Source organism: Lathamus discolor, chromosome 14, assembly GCF_037157495.1.
Source record: "Lathamus discolor isolate bLatDis1 chromosome 14, bLatDis1.hap1, whole genome shotgun sequence".
Lineage (NCBI taxonomy): Eukaryota > Metazoa > Chordata > Aves > Psittaciformes > Psittacidae > Lathamus > Lathamus discolor.
The window spans coordinates 10,369,554-10,393,516 of NC_088897.1; the positions used below are offsets into that span (position 1 = coordinate 10,369,554).

Below are 23,963 nucleotides of genomic sequence, written 5' to 3' on the forward strand. Positions count from 1 at the left end.
AATAAATGACTTCTCACACAAATGGTTTCAAGTTGATTTTCTCTTCTAGCTCTCAAGGTCATTCAGCTGATCCTCTAAGATACCTTAAGACTCTTGAGTATTGATACCTTCCATCTCTAGTGCTCTGGTTGATGGTACAGTAAACCCAGAAATAGGGATGCACAGTAATTCCCTTTGGGAGAATGAGCTGCCCCAGCAGAGGCAGGTGTGCACCACTATCTCATAAAGCTGTGATGCCAGCAAATATGTGCTAACAGAAAGGTCCATAAAAACCTTTCTGGTATACATTGGCCTGACAATCAGAAACAGCTTCAAGGAACACTTTTGCATTACCACTTGTTAGCATTTGTCAATCCCAAACCAGGCTGAAGACTGCAATTATCTAGTCAATGCTTTATAAGCAAGGTCAGAGGGAACAAACACTACAATAAAAAATATGCAAGACATCAGCAGAAGAACCCAGTCATGGTCCTCAGAATCCAAGAAAGAGGAAGGGGTTGTTTGTGCAATTAATGGGCCCTGAATAATATCCTTCATGTCCATCAATGGAAGTGGCATTTACAGTGCTTAAACTTACAGACTTCAGATGACAAACAGGAAATCATGGGGAAATAAAGGGCACCAACTGCATGCATGAAGAGACAGCACTCTACGATGCAAAAGAAGTTTCAGTTTTCCTACCAGAGACCCACTGCAGCATTGCCTGGATGCTTGGAGCTGTGCAGCAAATGCCAAGCTGTGAGCTGCAGCCAGGGAACACATAATTAATGTGATTAGGAGCACACAGAGCTAGCATGCTCTGCTGACTGAAGAGCCCAGTAGCATAATTACTGTTTTCTGTACTAGCTCTATGTCTGAACAAATCTCAAAGCCTGGTTAGTTTTAGACTGCTGTGTAAACGTCAATAAAAATCCCAGAAGTGCCAGTTCATCAGCATTCTCAGCACAGAAATGGTGAAAATATCACTGCATTTCCATGCTGTTAACATCAGGCAAAGAAGTCTCCATTCTTCAGCCTAACCTTAGAGTTTGTAATAAGGTAACATCTCCCCCCAGTGAATGCTTATTATGAAAGCTAATTAATTGCTTTCCAGTAATGAGAAGTCTTTGGTGTTCAAAGAAAGCAAAATTCACTACACAGGAATTAAACAGTGTTTATTGAAACAAAGCTTCCCCCTAGTTAAAGACCTGTCTCTGATTAACATCATTACAAATAAAACCAAAGAAACTCAACATACAGACATACAAAGTATGTATAGGCAGGAAATGTGAGCTAAAAAAAAGGAAAATCAGTCAAAAATCTATAGCATTAATTGAAGAAAAACTAAAGCAATGCTTTGTAGTTGCCAACATTTCCCTGGGGGATGGAGAGTCAATGCTTATCTGCCTTCCTCAGAAGAGACAATTTTGATTAATATCAGACCCATCTGACTCAGCCTATTAAACCCTGAAGGAAGGATATTCTTCAGATACAAGAGATATGTCTTTGATTAATAATTCTACCATATTGCCATTCCAAGCATTAACAAATGCATGGGTACCTGTGGAAAGAGAAAGCCTTTGAATTCTATGGAAAGGAACTAGCTCACACTAATAGACCTGTTCTCCTTCGTCCAGATCTGAAAGTTGTATGACAATCTTCCTCCAGCCCTCTGCCGAACAAGTCGAAGTGTCAAGGTTGCCACTACTTTCTTGCAAGGAAGACACAACAGTTAGATAATTCAGCTTTACATATTGTGAGAAAGCAAAGTTACTTCAGACGTTCTGAATGGTTTGTCTAAAGACCCTGGCAATCTGTCTAGAGATTCCTCTTCAGAGCTGTCACAGCTTAATAGATGACAACAGGCTACAAGATCATGGCCATTAAGAGTGCACTCTGACCTACCAAGTGCGTATCTTCAGTGAAATGCATTAAATCACTTAGCCCACTACACTGCACTACCATGCACGGTGTAACTAATGCCAAATTGTCACACACAGAGTGGGGAACAAGTCGGTGTAATATCATCTATTGAGCTTTTCCTGGAAGCCCTAGCTTCACTCAGCACCAGCCTCCTCATCATAGCTGAGCATTTCTCCTGATGCTGGCGATCAGTCTCTTGCAGTAGTCTCTGTAGTTCACAGGTTTGACATCCAGTGCTGTAGCTTTGATACGAGATTCATCCTATAAAAGAGAAATACGGCATGGAAAAGAACTCTGAGCACTCCAGGCATCTGGTTCTAACCTTCTTCTGTCCCAGTCACATATTGCTCTTGGTACCAGGGTTAGCTGGGAGTACAAACATGACTCCCTGAGCTCCCACCTTGTTTTCATTCAAAACAAGCCAGGTTTGATGAACCTGAGAGGGAACAGTGTTGGTGACAGTGGATCCCTCCTTCAGCGCTCAAGACTGACAGTATTTACTGTGCGCAAGTATCTTTGGAAACTTCTCCCCACGAAGAGGAGGAAGCCACCTCCAACGAAGACAAGTCAACCTACAAAAGCCATGTGCTGCATTATTTGCCTTGGGGAGGGGGGGGTTACTTACATTGTAAGTCTCCAGTTTCACTCGGATCCTGAACTCATACGTGTTGAAGTTTGCATTCTGGAACACTTCTTCAAAGGCCTGCTCGTTCTGCGGGAAGGACAAAGGCAGATATCAGCTGCAGCCACTCCAGGCTTCCGAGAATGCCATGAACTTTCAGAACAGCTCCTCTTTTGCCGAGGTTGGCAAAACAGTGGGACTAACTGGATCATGGAGGCAGAGCTGAATCTTCCATCACAGTTTAGATGCCAAAACCATAACTTTAAGTTTTAAAGAAAAAGTTAAGTTCAAGGTGAAGGCTTTTTAACTCCCTAAGCAAAATTCCTCATAGTTGCGCCAAACCTGCAACCAAGTGTACAGAATGACAATACAATAAACCTACATGAGATTCCCTCATGGTGCTCAACTGGCCCATTCTGATGTTCTGCTGTGACCACAAACACTGATGGAGTTAATTATTTCCTCATTAATTGTCTCATTAGGCATTCTGTTTCTCTGCTTCTCCATCAAGGCTCTATCTATCCTTCACATGCTGACATGGACCTATTTAAGAGAATGTTCTATTAAAAAAGAGTGGATGCATGTTCCAAACGTGCTTTTATAACCATTAGAAAACTCATATTTATAACATAAGCTGCTTCTAATTACCATATGAACACCAAACATCACCATTTATAACAGACAATTTGTCAAAACAGGAGAAGAGAAGCAGACAAGTTGTGGAGACCGTGGAGAAAAAAAGTTTATTTTGGTAAAAATTAGTTGTAAAAAACCTTTGCTGACATTCCTCAACAATTCTGCAGCCCCACGATGATACAGGCGAGTAATTATTAATGTATCTATCTACCAGATGCACTTGACTTCATCAGTCACTCCAGCAGCAGATAGAGCATCTGATCTGGAGCTGAACCCACCTCACTTTCACTCCCATTCCAAGTGCTACATCTGCTGTTTTTAAATGCACCCAGCACTATTTTACACTACACAGTGATTCTCTGAAGGTTTAGAAAAACACAACAAATGAAGGTGAACAGGAGTAGCCAGTTTCACAGCCTGCAGAATTCAGGCATATCCTTCCTGAATATTAAAAACCCCTTCTTCTGACCATTGTATGGATTAGAGGATAAGAAAACTCCCTTAATAAAGCATTTGGCTTCTGTTTCCAGCTCTGCCACAAACGATACTAACCATTAGTGAGTGGAAAATGCCGTTAGCATACCAGTCACTGCTACCCTACATTACCTCCTCTGGTAACAAGCACAGTGGAAAAGCAGATGAAAAACCTTCCATGCATATCTATGCTTAGCATGGTCACTGCCTGTGTGTGGACTCAATATACACTGTGAGCAGTGGAAAGACTCCCACCAACTTCACAGGGTACTGCATCAGGTCTTCAGAGAAAAACCACTAAGAAAAGCTCACTGAAAACGCATCAAGCACCATTTTTAAAGGCTCATAAAAGTGTCAAATCAAAACCAATTTCTCCTGGAACACAAAGCATTCCTGCTCAAGAGCTCATTCCACATTATGTTCCATTTTCTACCCTCAGCCATTTCCATTAGGCAGCTCTTCAAAAGACATTACATGTTTGCACTGTTACATAGGATCTGCTGTCTCTCCTTCCCCACCCAGTTTTCTTCAGCATTAAAGGTGACTAAGAAATTTTGTTTGAACTCTAGCAGAGATTCAGCAGGAGTGAAGTAAGAAAATATTGACTAGTTAAGAATGTCTGAGAATGGAAATGCAGAAGCACAAGCGCATCTAATTAGAATGCCAGAGCAATACAGCTTCCTTCAGAACAGAGGTGTCCAGCCTTCATAATATCACAAAACCTGAGCATCCCAGAGCCACAAGCTTTGTACCACTTACCTTAGGCAGCCAGGTGCAGGAGTGTCTAAACCCCATTCTTGTATATGTATTACTGGACAACTAGCCCTGCTTTCCAGAAGCAATGAGGTCTATACCAGTGTCTCAGGACAAGCAGGACAACAGCCTCAACAACCCCTCCATGCTTCAGTTCCCTCCCTCAGCCAAGCAATGGGTTAACCAACAACTGGTGTATCTATGAAGCCCCAGTATGATCCAGCCTGGGAGTACATCAACACTCATATGCAATTCAAGAACTTATTCTGCTTTCTATATCATCATTTAAAAACCAAAATGAAACCACACAGATTTTATATAGCAGACAACTCAAAAAAAAAAAAAAAGAAAAAAAAAATCAGGAAAAGATTGAGGCTGCAAGAAAGGAAAATGCAGCGGAGAAGCACACAGTGACAAAGGGAAAAATGTACTGTATGTTACTGTTTAATGATTTACAACCTTAAGAACTGTTTTAATCTGTCAAGGAAAGATCACTTGAGCATCTCTGCCAATGACCTATTTTAGAAGTCATCGTTTTCACATGACCCACCAAGTTTCTGGTGGTATTTCAGGGAGAAGAGCCTTCAGCAGTGGGCTAAAATGTATTAGTTCAAAAAGCTTCCTGCCTACTTACAAAGATACGTACAAAGTGTTCTGGAACTTTCTGGTTTTGTAAACAATTTTTTGGAACACATTAGGGATAATGTTGCTACTGTTCACGGCTAAACCAATTCTTTTGCACATGCTTCCAATCTAGGTACAATGATAACACAGCCTGTCCTTTCTACTGGAGTTTAACATGTGTTAAAGCTGTCAGCCCTCTAAAGGCTGTAGGACTCAGTTGTCTCTCAAGGTCCCAGGTGATGAGGACAGGCTGATCTCATTTTTCAAAGCCAAAAGAACTCAGAGGTAGACAGACTGCCTGTGGGAGCAAACTATGGGGGAAACCAAGCAAATCTCTGTGTCTCCAGGCAGATGGCCCATGGAAAATAATCCTGAGGAGAGTAAACAAGTCCCTGCCAAGAACTATGGATTAGGGAAAGGCAGTGATTTGTGAATTTGTAAAAGATACTGAAGCCCAACATCTGGAGAACACTCCTAGGCTGGCAGGCCCTGAGCTGGCCTATCACCCAGAGAATGGGCAACATCAAACTCTTGCCAAATGAGGCAGGACATCCCTTTCATATGGCACTCTTTAATAATGCTGTTAATTTCCACAGCAACTACTCCAACATAATCCACTGCCTTTGCCACCCCTGCTGACTTAGGAGTGCTGTATGTGCAGACACAAGGATGAGATCATGCTCGCTGATGAATCAGTACTGGTGTACATAGAGTCATATCACAGAACCTCAGACTGGTTCGGGTTGGAAGGGACCTTAAAGCTCATCCAGTTCCAACCCCCTGCCACGGGCAGGGACACCTTCCACTAGAGCAGGCTGCTCCAAGGCCTATCCAACCTGGTCTTGGAACACTGCCAGGGATGGGGCAGCCACAGCTTCTCTGGGCACCCTGTGCCAGTGTCTCTCAAAGTCAGTATTCCAAGAACATTTCCTTACCAGGAGGATCAAAGCAAGCAACGAATGTGTGAGCAGCCAAGAGCAGGATGAATGAACACAGTTCAACTTCCACAGATTCACTAAAAATACACTTTACTGACTGACCTTTTCCTTCAGTTCTCCCAGGAAAGCTGCATTTTGTCCAAGAATGAATTCTGCTGCCTCTTGGAAACAAGTCACCCACTGATATTCCAGACAGTCTGCAATGGTCACCTAAAAACCAACCAAACCCAAAAGATTATTTCACCCACTTGCCTATTCCTCAAGGAGGACAGTACAGAAGAGTAATTTATTTCACTGCTATAGAGAGTTCTAGATTTCCAGCAGCTATGAGAGCCCTGTGTACTGTAGCTACTTTCCATCATTGAAGGTGGAAGGCACTGACTTTACACCTTCTTTTTTAAAGCTCCATAGAATGTCACAGTTACAACTCAAGTTAATATTGACAGTACATTGTGTCACAAGAAAAGGCCAACAACATCACAATGGTACATACTAATGGGATATGCAGCTCTGCTCTGCTGTCACAGATGAGCTGTGAGCAAGAAGTAGCCCAGTACAGCCACTTCCAAGGGGGACACCAGTGATACTACAAACTGCTTTTACTTTGTGCATACCCGAGTACTTAAGACATGTAATACTACGTTATGAGGAAACTATCAAAACATTCAAGGACAAGGCAGAGCAGTAAAAAGATGAAGTACTAGCCTAACATGCATTTCCTGGCTGCTTTGACAATTAGGAATGGGAAAATAGGAGACACACTGTTCTGACTGTACCCTCAGTAGCCCCTTTATATTCTACAGGAATGATTTTGCTATGTCAAGTAGTTCTGCATTCCTAGAAGTTATCCACTAAAAATTGTTCCGAAGCAGTCTGTGTTTTAGTGAGGCTGCAGGGGTAGTTCCCTTCTCCCTGCATGCCCACCTGGCACAGCACTTCTGAGAAGCAGATACAACTCTAACTTCTAATGTAAACCAGAACAAGGTTCAATGCTTATGGTATAAGTGGGCATCACAATAATGATCCCCAGACAGCCTCCTGAAGCAAGTTCCATTAAAACATGAGACAGAACAATACCTACCAAAAAAAAACCTCGAATGTACTAAATATAGGTAGCAGCTGTAAAAGTGCAATTACTGCTCTCCAGAAATGCCATTTACTTCAGTTTATCTTCACTACTGAAGAGGCGTAGGCCATCTGTACTCTGCACTGCATAGTACACTTGGAAACCAGAAGCAACTGAGCTAGCATCAACTTTTTGGCAAAGCAAAAAGCTTTTAATTGGAGTACTAGCAAAACAAACTGCTCATCAGCTCAATGAAACATCCCTCACTCAGGTACAGCACACAAGCCACTTCAATACCCTCGAACCCACAGGCATCACAATACTCCAACACCTCATTCTCTGGGAAGATTTGTTTGGATTGTACATGGGAAAGGGGCAAGAAACACACTCTTCCCTCTAATCCATTTACTTACCAGGAGCATCATGCGGTACTTGAAGTTGGGGAACTCACTGTCACACTTTTCACAACGATACAGTCCGTTTTGCTGGTCTACCACTTTCTTATTGCAATCCTGAGAGGGACATGCCTGGTACATACAGTTCTCCTTGCGCAGATGTACGACTGTGCCCACACAGCTAAAATAATCCGCCTAGGAGAGTGAGTGTGCAAATTAGCCTCAAAATACTCAGTGTTTTCCAATTCCGAATTAACTACAAAAGCAAGGCACCCCATACTTGGGATATTTAGGATTAGAAAGCTTAACAGCTCCGGATTATTGGGAAACTGGAAATCAAGCCCTCTGTTGCAATAATTGTCAGGCTTCCATTATGTTAACTAAAGCCCCTACAGCAAGATGATTTTGTGTTTCCATCGCAGGGAACTCCAATTGCTGGGTTTTCTTTAGATAAAGCATATTTGCTTCGCCATTGTGTCTGTTCAAATCTCCACTTTTTCACAGGATTAAGATTCTCTGCTTTCCTATGCTGCTTTTGGGAGCCAATACAAAACCCAGAAAGGCTCCTGTGTAGTATTACAGATAAGCATTTGATTAAAGTATAGCCTGCAGAACAAAATACCCACTCACCATACTAAAATAATCATCCTAATGGCTTAAGGCCACGCTCAAATCTTTCAGCAGATAAACAGAGGTTGCTTAAGAAGCACAGAAAAGAGCTGAGTTACAGGTAAGGGTTTTTTCCCTTAGAATCACAGAATGGTTTGAGCTGGAAAAGACCTCAAGATCACCCAGTTCCAACCCCCTGCCATGGGCAGGGATGCCTCACACTAGACCACATCACCCAAGGCTCTGTCCAGCCTGGTCCTGAACACTGCCAGGGACGGAGCATTTACCACTCCTTCGGGCAACCTGTGTCAGCCCCTCACCACCTTCACACTAAAGAACTTCTTCCTTATATCCAACCTGAACTTCCTCTGTTTAAGTTTGAGCTCATCACCCCTTGTCCTATCACTACAATCCCTGATGAAGAAGTTCTTGCATATCCCAAACAGATTAGAATTTAAGTTTTTTTGGGAAAAATAATTAAAAAGCAGTCAAAAAGCAGTATAAGTCTAGAAGTTACTGGTCTGGAATGCCAGAGACCTAGTTTTATTCCTAGCTTTTCTATTGACCAAGCATGCACCCTTGAAAACCACTTCCTCCTAATGTACCTGTTTCTCCTAGAACACTTTGTGCTATTTATATGACCATTTTTGGGGCAAACTCCTCCTTCCCCCACTTATACAAGGCTGAGAATTCTCTTGCAAACATAATATCATGTTGCAACAGCAGCAACAAGCCTGAATTTATTTGAAGCAGAAAAAGTATATTTATTAGCATAAATTCTGAGAGAATAAGCCCATACTGCTCAACAACTGGACTATTTCATGCAGGCATTCTGCTTATTGAAGTCTAGCCTTTTATTTTCTCCCCAATCCACAAGGCTTGCACTCAGTGGCCACGCTTTACCTTATCTCCTTGGCCCAAGTTCTCAGCTTTGGCTTCATACAAAGTTTTCCAGTTGGTATTTGCTCCAGGTGCTGGCCCACCCCTCACATCAGAGATTGAAGAACATTCCAGAAGCTGCCCCTCCGAGTCGAACCTGGAAGCACAGAGATGCACTTCTATTTTCAGATAGCAGACCATACACACTTATCGAAAGCTCACATTTAGTTCCATGGACTTAATACATGAGGGACTTTTTTATCAATGACTGCAAAGGAAACTATTACAATAATTTGTGTCTATTGCAAACAAAAATAGCATTTTGGAGTAAGTTAATAGTCTGACTTAATTAGCACTGTATTTTACAGACCCACAAAAGGAGGACAAGCTTTGTTCTATATAACTGCAATTTGTTTGCCAGCTAGTGGTCAAGCCATGCACTGCATGCTCCTTAAAGGAAGCCAGATAACAAGATTTGAGGGCATCAAGATATTTCCATAATTAAAATTAAATTACACGCTACTATTATCTTCCCAGCAGCTTCGAAAGGAAAAGCAAAGCACATTGAATAGATTACGCTTTCTCTGTCAAAGTAAGAAAGGACAGCTTTGCAGCCAGAGGTTGTGCTGCCATCCTGCTGCGGTGGGGTTCTTCTGTGATCCGAGTAACCAATGAGACTCACAAAAATTAACTTAAAAGTGTGACAGTAATAGCTAAACCCCCCAATCCGTCTTATCTTCAATAAATACAGGAGAGCCACAGCCCAATGACAAATGGAGGAAGCCACTGTATTTTATCCATGTTTGGGTGATATAACTAGAACCTGAAAACCCAGGATTCACGAATCTGATGCTGTCAGCACTCAACATGACTTGTACACATGCCACATGCCATCATATTAGCAGCTATAGCAGACAATTTAGCAACTACCTACAGCAGAAGCTACAAACCACTAAGAAATCACTGTTTTCCTGACAGCAATAAAAAAGTTTGCTACCTGAAAAATGTCTAATAAGGAATACACACTGGAAGAAGAGAACATAGCTCCTCCAGTCCATACAGAGCACGTATCAGATTCCACACCATGAGACAAGGCTGAGAATGAAATAGTGTTCTCTCAGATCATGCCTCAGAAAGTGGAGCTGGTCAAGTCTGATTTCATGCTGCCTTCCAAGGCTTTGGGTTAGCATGCACTACTCCCATTTCGATTTTGCAAGGTCTGTCATGGAATTACAAGCTTCTGAATTGAAGACAGCCTTTCAGGCTCCAGTGCTTTCAAGAAAGAGAAGTGTCTATACCCTTGGAATCCATCTCCTTTGCTACCTTTCTTCAGTACTATACAGACTGCTCTGATACAGAAAAACAGTAGAACAAATACTCCACAGCAGGTTAATACATTTATATCGACATAAACACACAGTCATACCATCCTCGGAGCTTAAAAGCCTCTGGGGTATCAGGGTTGATGACAACTGTACTCGAGGACATTACAGACAGGCTTCTACCGCCAAAATCAGAGACTCTGGCTCCTTTGATGGCTATCACAGGTTGTCTAGAACCATCAAACTGTTCAGCCTGCATGTGTGAAAAAACAGAACACGTTAGCAGTGTGCTACAGTGAAGGTACTGAACTTGTGGTCATAACTCACAGAGCACGACAAGAGATCAAATGTGAACCAAACTATCTTGCTGTATTTAGAAGATAAGCTATCACTGGGAGTTTAAAGCAGCTAACAAATAAAGCTGCAATCCGAACATTTCCTGGGGAACCAGAGATCCTTAAGTCACACTGCCAGGTGGGGAAAAAAGGGATTGGTCCCGTCCATTAGGACAATTTTAGAAAGGGGAATGGGTTATGGGAATGGAGGTTTCTCCAAAAAGGAGGAATTATTTGGTCAGATTAGACCCTTCAGGAGATGAAACCACTCACTTGGCTTGACTGAGTCAGTCATGTCTATTCTACTACAACTGAAACAGCAGAAGTGCAGGTGTGCTGACCAAACACTTTCTCCTGACTTTCCATTTTCTGTTTTTAATCTCATATAGCAGCTTTAATGCTGTTCAATTGCCATCAGTTTGTTATCCGAGGAGCCTGACACTAACAAAGAACCTCTTGGCATGAGAGAGGTTTTGAAAGGTATAGATTTTCTGGACCCCACATCACTTAGCAAGCAAGGGGAGGGTCATGTGCTTAAAGATTATGAACAAGCTGGAGTTAGCAGTAGCATTCAATGTATCCATAAGACGCAGAGAACACAAAACACATCTCAGCATTTAGGGCAGTGACTGTGTAACATGCAGACCCTGATCTCTGTTGGAAGAGTTATGGCAGGAATTGATCACCAGTAGCTTCTCCTTTAACAACCTTGTTCAGCCTCAAAACTTGGCGATACTGAGCTTCAGTTTACTTCAGTTGTATCAGCAGATGGTTAACAGTGTTTAGCTATCTCCACTATCAGTGCACTTGATCATTTAGCCATAAAGCATCACTGTCAAGCTGGCAGGATCACTCTCATTTTATAGACTGGAATATAAATCCCTGAGTATCTACAACACCAGTGGAAAACAAAGTAGCCTGTTAACAGGACAAAGCAGCATGTTTACTGCAACTACTCAAACTTGAAATTCTAAGGCTCTGAGATACAGCTTCTCAACCCCTTCGTTAAGCAGCAATTTATGCATGGTAACATGTATCCCACCCTATGAATAAAATTCATCTCAAACGAGACCACTGTAGCCACCAGGCTTTTCCATAATCAAACTGCAACTCATATCCTTTCCTAAGCCAGAAACCTGTTATCTTAAGTCTTCTGGTTTGAGACATAATGTCTGCAGTTGTTCAGAACACATTAGTCAGATCACGTCAGCAGTTTGTCAGAGAAAGGTTAAGAACATCACACCTGAATGAAACCAGACAGTCTTTCACCTTCTCTCTGCCCTGATCCTTAAGCACCCAGGACTCTGTCTCAGTGCTATGTCCGTCTTGGATGACAACAGCACATTCGTTTCCTCACCCTACACAAAGAGACCTTTGCTTAAGAACAGGTAAGACTGAACATACCTCGTTTCCCCATAGCGTAGCTGTCACCAGCTTCCCTGATGTATCCATCAGATACACGTTCCTCTTTGATACCTCCCTATTGTTAGATTTCACTGTAATTTTAGCGACATCTTCATAGCTCTTACAAATTCCAATTACATCTGAAAAACAGTTACAATTGAGTTAGAGTTACCCAAGGGTCACAATTGGGGAATACAAGATCACAAGAAAAGAATTCAAACCTACTGTCAGATTTCTACCTTGTATCCTAGCTCCCTATTCAAATCAAATCTGATATGGAAATTAAGCATATTATGGTAGGAATGCTCCAGTACAGAACTCTTCAGTGCTTTAATTTTGTTGATGAATTCATTAAGATATTCATGAATGCAAGCCTCAGCACATTAGCGAGATCAAGGCATTGTACTATCTCTTCCCATCACATTCTGCCAAAGGATTTCAGCCCTGATCCTGTAATACTCACTCTTGCTGTTTAAACACAAGTCTCTCAGGCAAGAGGTATCAAAGTGATGGTAACACAACTGTAAAGCAACTGGCTGGTGCCTTCACTGTAGCCCCATGACTGTGATGTGTAATTTAAACTTAAGTCTGCATGTTTGGGTGAGTAAGAGACTGCACCATCCTCTTTGCACCCCTTAAATATATCCTATTTTTTATATCACGGATCTACCTTTAATATTGCTAGCTGAAAGCCTCTGAATCACATGCATCTTGTGCCTGAGAAACCTGAGAACCCTCGCCCCCACCCCAGCCTCTGATTTTCCGGAGTACTCTGCCCAACCAATGACAGAAAAACAAACCTCCAATACTTCACAAAGCAAGCCAAAACAGTCATGCAACTTGGACTTGGATGCAACAAATCATGCCAACATCACTACAGAGATAATTAGATAGTGAAAGAGAGCAAGACCACAGAAGGTATGAAACGCACACGTGCTGAGCAAGGACATTCTTCTCTCAGCCCTTTTCTGTGCAAAACAGTAATCATAGTACAATAAACAAGTATCAGTTACTGGCCCTTGTTTGAAGCACGAGTTTGAAGGAAAACTATTATATATTGTTAGCAGAAGAGGGCAAAGGCGTCCTAACAGGAAGGCTGCACAAGGTATTTTTAATGGCAACCACCACTGGCTATTTAAGAGATCACGCCACTAGAAGCACTGTATGCTCGCTACCTCCTTAGCATTCAGGACACAAAAGTAAAACTTCAAAGCTTTAAAGCTTGCCATTTTGCTACTTAGACTGACCAACAATTGAGTCTTTGGGTGTGTTCTCCAAGTCAGAGATGGATACAAACTCAAACTGAACAGATGGAAGATGCTGGGCATCATCACAGGGCACAACTGAAGTCTCATTAGTGAATGTAATCTCATAGTCATTCTTAACAGCTGTATATTGCTTGTTAGCAGTCTTCAAATTGCCTTTGGTAAAATAATATACCTACAGGAGAAAGCAATGAAACAGAGGATATTATCAGAAGTCAGAGACAGAAAATAGACTGTGTTCACCTTTAAAAATCCTCTCTTTTCTAGCTCATGTCAGTCTGTGAAAGCACAATGCTACCATACCTTGTTCAATTCAATGAGCGGAAAGAACTTGTCTGCTTGATCATTGAATGCAGTAGCTCTAATCTCACCCTGCAGGAAAACAGGAGAGCTGGTCAGAGCTTGAAATTCAGCATGAAAACAAACTAAAAAGAAATCTTTGCAATGTTAAGTGGCATCAGTTCTACAAGACGCAATGTGGTCTGCCAGGCTAGCTCCAGGCATGTGAGAAACAAACAACATTCTCCTCACATTTGTAGTTATAGATAAAACAACCTGTTCTACACCTGACCATCAAATCTCATTTTCAAGTCTCATTAGTATATCTCGAGCTTCAGAATGAAATGCGTAAGGGTGACATATATATAAACCTCTGAAGTGGTACTCATAAACCTGGCATTGATTGTCATTACATGCAAAGAGAAAATTCAGATAGATCCCACAGCTCCACAAGTTAGCCCACAGTATATTGTGCTGTCTCCCACTCACACATGATATGTCAAGTCTTTAAGTAAGAATTAATAACAATTATAAAATCGCTGGATATAAATATTGGGTTGGGGTTTTTTTACATCTGAATAGAGACAGTATGCAGAGAAAACAAATGGCTGATGGCACCATGTTACATTATTAACCTTGCATTTTATACTAAACATAATCTAGCAGAATCTTGTTTGTTTTCATGACAGGAGGCTGTAATTTGATAAGAGGTTTGACAAACTGCAAGTTTAGTTAGATTAACCAGATACCATTCCCCAAACAAACCACAGATGAAATTTCCTAGTATTACAATAATTTGCACTCTGATTTCCTCATGGAAATGAAAGCTTATAATAACTCAGAGGCAATGCTCCTCTCACTCCTGTTTTGTAAGGTGGATCTAAGAAAGGATGAAACCCCAGTCTCAATCCACAGGAAACCACCACAAACCTCAATATTAGGCTGTCAGCTTCCATAAACAACTATATCTTGAATCTGCAAAAATTCAGTCACAGACGATAGAGTTTGATGAAAAATAATCAGTAACACCAGACATTTAAGACTCAATTCTGGGTAAAACTGGGTCGTTGATGCTCAATTAATGACTACAGAAACACAAGCTTCAGTTGTAATAAAAAGCACCATTTCCTACAATACACTTTATTTTCCCTAGTCTGTTTTTATGAAGGGCTCATCAGCATCTGGCATACATTATCTTTTCCTCAACATACGACACTTACGCTTTCATCAACCAGCTCTATAGAAAAGAGCTTCCCTTCACCACGGGAGTTGCTCCATGTGCGGATCTGGCCTTTTTGGGTAACACGAGCGCAGATGGTCCACCTGAAATCATGCAAGAAATCAGTGTGCTATGCACTGTTTCTTATATTAAGAACAGACTGAACTGACAAACCTTTAGAACTGGAATGTCACTTTTAAAAAGCCAGAATCTTCCCACTGCACCTCAGCAACTCTACCTGCTTCTCGGCTGCTTTCCATTTTAATGGCCTAAACCACTAAAGGTAGAAAGCTGTAGAGAAAGCAACAAAGCCAGCCATAAAGCATCTCATATGATAATAATGGCAAACAATCCTTCTGCACAGAAGCAGGTCTCAAATCTTTGACTCTTCCAGGGTACATTTCTCAGACAGCAGTTTGCCTGTTCTGAAAAGCCATGCTAGAACTCAAGAGCTCAATTATAGGATTCACATTTAACTCGGGTAATCAAATCAGTTCGCATAACTTAAAAATGTCATTCACGACATAATTACATCCTCATGCTTTTCAACAGAACAGTAGCCGAAGTGAATAGCTTACTGAGCTGTTTTGTCATTAAGTTACCAAAAAGGTTGCTTTAGGAGAAAAAAAAAAAAAGAGAAGTCAATTGATTTTCAGCTAAAATATTAAGAACCTATCATGCTCAGCAGGGGAACTTCACCAAGACAATGCAGAAGCAAACCTTAGATTGTCAGAGCGTTGATGAAATTAATCCCCCCCTCAAAACAGCACAAAACCCCCTACCAAACAAGGAACAAAACCCAAACCAAAGCCCATACAATTATGGAGGGAGTTTTTTGTTTGTTTCTCTGGGTGGTTTTGCTGTTATTGTTGGTTTCATTTGTTTAAAGTTAACCAATAAAGTCAAAAGCACTCCAAGAATGATTTGACAGAGAGTCATACATGAGAAAGCAAAAGGAAGCTATTGTTCCTTCAGGCCTGTGACATTGAGTAATATCTGGCACATCACAGTAACTCACTTTGATTGGTACGGATTCAGGCTGGCAATCGGCACTACTTTGGCCTGTGATCCCCCTGGTGTCTTCATAGTGCTGGGAGCACTTGCTTTACCAAACTGGTTTGAGGGAGGGTGGTACTTTGGAGCAGCAGGACCTTTCAAAAACCAGAGCAGAGCACAAAGAATTTCAGCCTTGCAGACAAAAGCCAGTGAAAACCAGCTCATGGTGCAAGGTGAAGCAGAACTACTCCCTCCAAGCTATGGGGAGCTGCGCAGAAGACTTAACATTGGGCAGGCACCTAAAGCTCCATTCACATGGACACCACAGCATGGCTAAAAGTTCATGGAATCATTTCTACTCTTGGTCACGAGTATTTCCTAGACACTCTCAGACCTTTACAGCACTTACACTGGAAGTGGGGATGTGCCCAGAGTCAATCACTTAAACCATGTTTAAGAGGGAAACAACTAGTTAGTAGTAAATCATCTAAAATATGGCACATCAAACTTTAGATCTACACCATTTAAGGGAATAACTAAGGAATAGTACTCCACAATCAAATAATTTCCTGACACAAAGGAATACTGCTAATTCTAAACTCATTCTTGGCGATGTATAAGCATAAAACTCTTACAATCAGCTTTAAGTACAGGAAGGAAGAGCTTGTTTTCTGCTGCAATAAGCAAGTGTCAGAATTTTACTATTTAAACTACTTCTTAAACACAAGGATAAAAAACACAGACAAGTTAAAGCAGCACCAAGAGCTAGGACTGACATCTTTCTTGCTTTAAAAAAAGTCTACAAGCTGACATTTAAATTGACAGCCTTTTCCAGCATCTCATTAGAGCCTTGATCAAAACCCCCTGCATTTATAGATACACTATCAAATAACTTCAGTCCTGTACCACCCAAATTGTTTGGCCTCAGCACCTCAGCATCAGTAACACATTTGTTGGCCAGCTCCACACTGCAACCTGCTTGGGTGTCCATAGAGCACTGTTTCAAGAATGCACAATTCCATCAGCTAGGTGTTCAGTTTACAATGCTCCATCAGTTTTTCCCCTTGGGAAAGAAGAAAGAAGTGGAACAGATTTTCCCCCTGTTTTTAAGAATTTATTATTAAATCCAAGTGTACAATAGCCTCTTGAGAGAATTCATCTTGTCAAGCTATGGGTTAGTGTTTAATGAAGTGTTTCTTGTGCAACACCATCACAGAAACATTCTTTTCCTAATTTAAACTACAGTTTTGCACCACAGAAATGGAAAGCAGAATTCCTGCCCAGGATTACTCTTACCTGCCATTGACAAATTGCCATTTGGTTGCTGTGGTTTGCTGGGTGCTGGGTTTGCCGCTGGAGCTGAAGAACGTTGCTGCCCTTGCCCTGTAATCAAATAGAGAGACCACAGAGTACAGCAGGGAGCACAGTAATTAAAACTACCTTTAAACCTTGGTAGGAAGTAAGACTGGCATGAAGAGAAGTTAATTTAAAACACAGAACACACGCTAAAATTCAGGTGTTCTAGACACAGCAGTAGCAAGCTCTCCGTTGAACCATATTACCATGGAGAAATTTCAGTCAGATCTCTTTCCTCAAGCGACTGCTTTCTACTTCGAAAGAATTCGGGGTTGACACTTATTTAAAAGGACAGCACTGAAGTAATCTTGACAACTTCTCAGTGGTGATAGGCTTCCACTGCTCTGACAGGTAGTTTCTGTTACTACCTAAGAGCTAAGAAAAAAAACTGTAGAATTCCCTCTTGAAACTCAGAAATGGTCAAAACCCACTGGGGAAAGTCAAACCTGAAGCTAACATAAGACAAAGAAAACACCTGCTATATTTTATTGCCAAAATATGAAGATATTTAACGTGGGTGTGATGGAGTCGTCATTTCAGCATTCACCAGGGTCCCTCTTGGGACGCAGCAGTCTATTGCACAGGGAGAAAAGTGATGGCATAGTAAGTACATATTGTTCAATTTTTCAGATTCCAGGACTTTCACTTGCCTTATCCTGAAGATAAATTACACAAAAAAGAGCACAGTGACTTATCTAGAGAAATAGTACATTAGAAGACTAATCTACCGTTCAAAAATTTAAATTCCTTTACAGAATACTTGTCCTATCCTATTTTGCCTCCAGATGAGAAAATAGCCAACATTTTCCCATCTCTTTAGAGGCAAGTAATGCTTAAGCCATTGATCTGCAGGAAGTCCTAGGCCTTAGCAGGCAAAACCTCCCTGCTCTGGGATGCGAGGAAGATGGTCAGGGAAAGTGAATAAGGAAGGTCAAGACCAAGCCGTAAGCAACACAAGGAGCAAAACCAGAGAATCCCATACAGAAGGGCAAGAAAGGATTGCACAGAAGGAAGGCGGAGCAACACAGGGAGACCCTGATGCAGCATCACCTGATGTTGCATAGTCTACAGAGGTAACCCTCTGCTTATATATAACCCAGAACAAGGTCCTTGCACTAAACCCAGTGTGCTCCTCTAAGTTGCCGCAGTAGAGTCACATCGGTGAGCTGGTGACAGCAATCTCCCTGGCAACAGTGACGTCAAAGAGCAATGTGTATTTACTGCAGAATCCACTAGATGGAGAAACCAGATTTCACCCTTCTCAGCTGCCTCAGGTACGGGGAGGACCCAGGTAGGGTCAGTGCTCATCACCCTAAACCCATCTTGTGTAAGGAGAGAAGAAAGGGAAAAACCCAACAAAACACACTTAAAGTAAAATGCCTGGTCAGGGGAAGGGTACTGAAGAAGAGGGATGTGCCTATGAAACAGCAAGAGATTTCCTTGCTACTTTTGGTCCAAATGTTTTTTTCCCCTAGGGTTTAAAAATAAACCAAACACCAAAAACTAAACCAAAGACCACTACATACATTAGAACCTTCGCGTGTTATGAAACACACATTCACATTTCAAGGGCTGCCTACCCATAGCTGGTGTTTCTCAACAGATTAAGAATATATTAACACATTTCTGCATGTGTTCAAATACAGAAGTAGCAGAAATATCTCTCCAGTTTTCTCACTTGTAGAGTTTGAGGCTCAAACTATGATTTTTGGTGGCTGGTGGCCTACAGATCACTCAAGGTGCTCAGAAAACTCATTCCTCTGCCTGGTTTTCACTGTTAGTTTTTATTACGAGAAGCTGAAAACACTTGAAATACCTAATGACATTTCTGCTCTATATCCTGAGTTAGTCAAACCCAAGACCTTCAGCTAAAGCCAGGAACACAGCCCACTCTTATTTAATAGCTGTAGAACAATCATCCTCTGCTTCCAATAATTTGTTGTCAGCAGGTACTGCTACAGAGCCATGGTGACAGAAAACCAGTCCCAGAACTGAGCAGCAGGATGGAGGGGGAGAAAGGAGGAAAGAAAACACACTTTGAAAGCATGTACACCAAAACACAATGGTGGGAAGGGCAAGAAGAGAGTTCAAGTGAACGTGTAAGTACACATACATTTCAACTTTGAAAGATTAATGGCAGAAGTTCAACATAAGTAGCAAGTAATTGCCATAGTAAGAAGGAAGTCCAGCATCAGAGTAATTTGAATGAGATTAATGACAGTAATAACATTACCATCTAGTTTTCAACAAGAAGAAAACCTGCTCAGTCTTCATTTTCAATACTATTATGAAACGCTGCCTGAAAAGGGTTTCTTTTCTTATAATATGTATTAAGAAGATTGTGTCTCCAGTTTCCTTGTTAGGCAGATTAACCACCTACTGCTCAAGTGGAAAGTGGCCAAAAGCCAGCTTCTCACTCCCTGGGTCCTACTGGGGTATTACAGTCAAGGAAAGACTATTCCTTAATCCTAGATCTAGCAACTTGACATCTGTACTTCAAGTGAGACCAAAAGTGGGATTTTTAGAATACCTGAACTTTTTTCCATGAAAACCACAAAGTGCTTTTAGAGACTCATTGTGCTTTAGCTGAGTGTTTCTCAGAAACACAATCTCTCAATATACACAGCAACTTAAAGAATCTGCAACTTGAAATATACCTCTGCCATTTTATCAAGGCCACCATGACAAAATCAGGCAGCCCTGCAGAGCAGAAGCATGTTAAGCACACTTCATCTAAACTATTACTGTCTTCTGTAGATGAAACCTTAGTATCAAATAAAATGGTATGAGGTCTGCAGAAAAAAGTTAGCTAAAATGAAATGCACAACACTTCAAATCCAGCATCTCTTAACTACCTACTGCAACACCACGCTTACAATGCTCATAGACCCGTAGCATCTCCAAAAGTGTTGATTTGAAAATGTCATCGCCGCGTACTTTTGTAAACCCACACAAAGAACACAACTTTGATCAAAGTCATGGTAATTTTACCAAAATTTACAGTCTTAAAGGTATATTTTCAGCTCAGTTCTGTAACATAGCACATTCCCGGGCGTTTCTAAGCAACAATATAACTGAAAAACACTATAGTTCACAAGCTCTTGTACCACACAAGCAAGGGAAATGGGAGAAAGGCACAAAACAGTCTGCTCCACAGCTATTCTGAATATCTTGGTCTCTACAGCAACTGTGGGATTAAACCATAAAATCTGAGATGTCAACACATTTTTTAAACAGCAATTAGCTAAGTAACTATCAAAGGAACAAAGGATTCTTTTAGGCTCATTTAACAAACGCCCCTTTAATTCCCTAGGAAAAAAGAAAAGTTAATAAAGAAAGATGTCTCTGCCTTCACAACTAAGTCTAATATCTACCTCTATTAGTAAAGGAGCTTTTTAACCAGAATAGCAGTGTACCTACCACTACTGTCTGTCCAAAATATCCTACAGACAATTTTTGCCACTGATGCGTGGTCCCTAAGTAATAAAAAGATACTAGTTCACTTCCACTGGGGTGGGATCAAGAAAAGCAATTTGCTATTAAATTTCAGCAATTATCTGTATATACATCAATGACAGAGCTGTTCAAATATATTCTTTGAGTGCTTATTATCCTCTCTCTTCTTTAAAGACTAGAATTTGAAGAACAGAACCTACTTTTGAATGTATCTCAGGGGAAGGGAAGATATATATATACATATCATTTCAAACAAATGCTTGCCTGAGAACTGTGAGCTCAGCACATGAAAATGAACAACACAATTACTTATGCAACATAATGAACCCAAAAGATTCAGGGTAGCACCCAGTGTATCATGGTTTTCCAGGTAGCAGGGTAGGAATAGGTGCTTAGGGAAGTCTGGTCTGTATGCTGGCCGTGTTTTCATGCCATCCTCTCCTCTATGTATTTTGAGCAATCTAAGTTTTAGTGCTTCCTGAACCCAACATTCATGCAAAGGATGTATTGTTATGTTTAACAGCCTTTAATGGATTTTTCCTTCATGTCTAATTGCTTTTTGAACCTGTGCCAACCTTCGGCAGCTACTTCAACAAGTTCCATAATTTAACTCTGTAGTTTAGGGGATGTGGTACAGCCTTTGTTTTAAAACCACCACCTGACAATAGGAGAACTCAAGAGCATCAAATGAATGCAGAAAAGAAAGAGATTCATCATTCTTTATTCATCCCCTCCACACCGTCTTATACTTTCATAGATCATTATTACATCTTCCTCCTCCTGTTTTCTTTCCCGACAGAAGAAATTATAATCTATTTGATTACTCATTAGGAGGAGACACAGAATAGCTGCTGCATACTTACTGGAACTCTAGGGAGAGATCATTAACATGGAATAAAAGCCTGTCGATGTTATCATAGGGTATAGATACTTCTCAATACCATGTAGAGACTGAATTTTCAGCCATGGTGAAGAGTTTATTAAAGTACGGACAAAACCCATTTTGTGTTATACATACAGAAAGGATTTCAAGATCTGGACGTCTGCTGCAGGCATAAGAAAGTTGCACATGTCTGACTGCTGCTTTTAAAGTGAAATAGCCAGCTGAAAGCTATCATAACAGTCTGTTCAGAAAGGTATTTGTTTACAGAGGACACTCACCTTCATTATACGGCACTGGGTTGCCAATAGTCCCACCAACCTTATCAGCAGTTTTCAGAACATTTAAATCCATCAGTATAACCACTCTCCTACAAACACAGAATAGACAGCAATAAAGACTTCCTTCAGCAAGTCTATCACATTCTGAATATCCTTTGCAGCAGATAAGAGAACAAACCATTAGGGGCTGGTTCTTTGGATGAGGAATCTGGAAGACAAAAGCTCTTCCTACTTAGGCCTCTCCCAAATATGAATTCAGTCCATATTCTCCTAGACATGTACATAGCCTAGGGTCAGGTTGGACGGGCCTTGGACCAACCTGCTCTAGTGGAAGGCGTCCCTGCCCATGCAGTGGGTTGGAACTGGATGAGCTTTAAGGTCCCTTCCAACCCAAACCAGTCTGGGATTCTATGATAGTTTTCCTACAATCCCCCCACTCAGATCCCTTCTTGTTTGCAGTATCCTACCTCCCTTCCCTCAAATTTTCCTAAAAGAAAGACCAGATTCCACAACATTTAGGTAAGAAGAAATCTTCAGTTTCTTTTCCACAGCAGATAATTTTAAGTGAATTTTAATAAAACTACGTAGAATTTGGAGTATTCCAACTGAACTTTACATTACTAAACCACTGTACTAGACATATCTGAACCCACTGCAGCCACACTCTGTTTCTGCTACTACTTGTGCTGCACACATTCCATCCTCCACCTTAGTATTTTCATCATCATTTGATAATCCCAATCAAAAGCATTTAGCGGTTACAGAAAGTGCAGCTGCCTTTCCGTAGGACTGGGCTCAAAAGAAACATACATACCTTCCATCTTTCAGGCTGTTGACAATGAACCTGTTAACCTGGCAAACGCATTGTGCTGATAAGCGTTCCTCTTCCACCAGAGAGTTCAGCTGCGTGGCCAACATGAATGCTGTAGAAACAGAAGGAAAACATGGAAACAATTAGCACAGTCCAGCCTTAAAAAGGGGCTGGCTATAACTTTTCCAGCCAGCCTAGGGTTGTGTTAGATCTATAACTTGCTCAGTTAGTTAACACACAGAAAACAGTGTAACCACTGACAAGATACCAAAATCAAGCACAAGCTATATTGCATTTATTTTCCCAAATTTCAGGGTGCAGTAATAGCTAGAATATCCAATGAAGTCACAGAAATAATAAGCTAAATTACCTTAAAACTGTTATAAAAATACACATAGATGTCTATATTTTATTTTCTTTTTTTTTTTTGTGAGCTTAAAGCTCACAAAGAAAGTCTCAAAAGAGAATGACTGTCTAAATGCTAAATTGCAGCTGCACGCTTCAGAGTCTGTGTTTCCCATAGAAGCCACATTCTTCTACAATTCTCATTTCACTTTGCACATGGCCACTAGACCAGGACTTTTAGTACCCTTAGCATCCCCACACTTACAAAAGCTCTCACTGTAGTCTGTCATACTTACAGGACAGCGTGTTCACCCCATCACTCATCAGCACTCGGTAACGCGGTGGCCCATTGCCTGTCGCAATAGCCCGCGTATTCTACAGGGAAAAACCAAATTATTAATGCTTATTTGCTCAGAAACCCTTCAAAAACATTAAGTGATTAACAAGTGACCTTTTATTGAGCTCAGTTTTGGTTTTGTAAGCACTATTATCAAAAGCACAGCCATGCAAAACAAAATCACAAGTACATCAGCTTTGCTTGGCTCCTCTGGCAAGGAAGTTTGGCTGCACTCAGAAGCCTACAAGGAAGCACCCACATTCACCAAAGGACTGGACAAGAGGCAATGGAGGGTACTCACTATGACTTGTAGCACAGGCTTGGAGACGTTCTCCCCCTGCATTATGGCCTGGAGAAGAGAAAAGGAGACCCTCAGAAAGGTGCCACGACCTCGCTCGGGAGCGCCTCAGACCCACAGCTGAGGGGGGAATGCCCTGGAACCACCAAAGACACAGGAACTGCCGTCCCCGCTGGACCCGGCCGCGCCCCACGCTGCCGCCCAGGGCCAGGCCCCGCTCCGGGCCTGGTTTCTTCCCTCAGGACCGGGCCGGGCCCGTTCTCCCCAGGGCCAGGCTTGACCCCACAAACCCTTCACCCATCGCGGCCCCGAACCGGCCCCATCGCGGCCCCGAACCGGCCCCATCGCGGCCCCCCCGCGGCCCTCACCGCGATGGCGCCCTCGCTCAGCCCCACACTCATGGCGATGCGTTTCCAGCCGCGCTCCGCCGCCGCCGCCAAATCCTCCCGCCGCCCAGAGCCGGCCCTCCTCCTTCCGGCGC

At 41.8% G+C, this 23,963-nt stretch overlaps 1 protein-coding gene across 1 annotated transcript; it reads right to left on the minus strand.

Moving 5' to 3' along the window:
• Nucleotides 1-1,133: 1,133 nt before the first annotated feature.
• On the minus strand, nucleotides 1,134-23,963 carry RPA1 (replication protein A1). Its single transcript, XM_065694738.1, has 17 exons — nucleotides 23,851-23,963; nucleotides 23,486-23,533; nucleotides 23,144-23,222; nucleotides 22,506-22,614; nucleotides 21,692-21,780; nucleotides 17,015-17,101; nucleotides 15,741-15,873; nucleotides 14,724-14,826; nucleotides 13,528-13,596; nucleotides 13,207-13,399; nucleotides 11,960-12,099; nucleotides 10,325-10,473; nucleotides 8,923-9,055; nucleotides 7,429-7,605; nucleotides 6,052-6,159; nucleotides 2,528-2,614; nucleotides 1,134-2,163 (listed from the first exon to the last, which is right to left on the minus strand). The coding sequence occupies exons 1-17, from the start codon at nucleotides 23,881-23,883 to the stop codon at nucleotides 2,059-2,061; spliced, it is 1,842 nt and encodes a 613-aa protein (XP_065550810.1). The 5' UTR covers nucleotides 23,884-23,963; the 3' UTR covers nucleotides 1,134-2,058.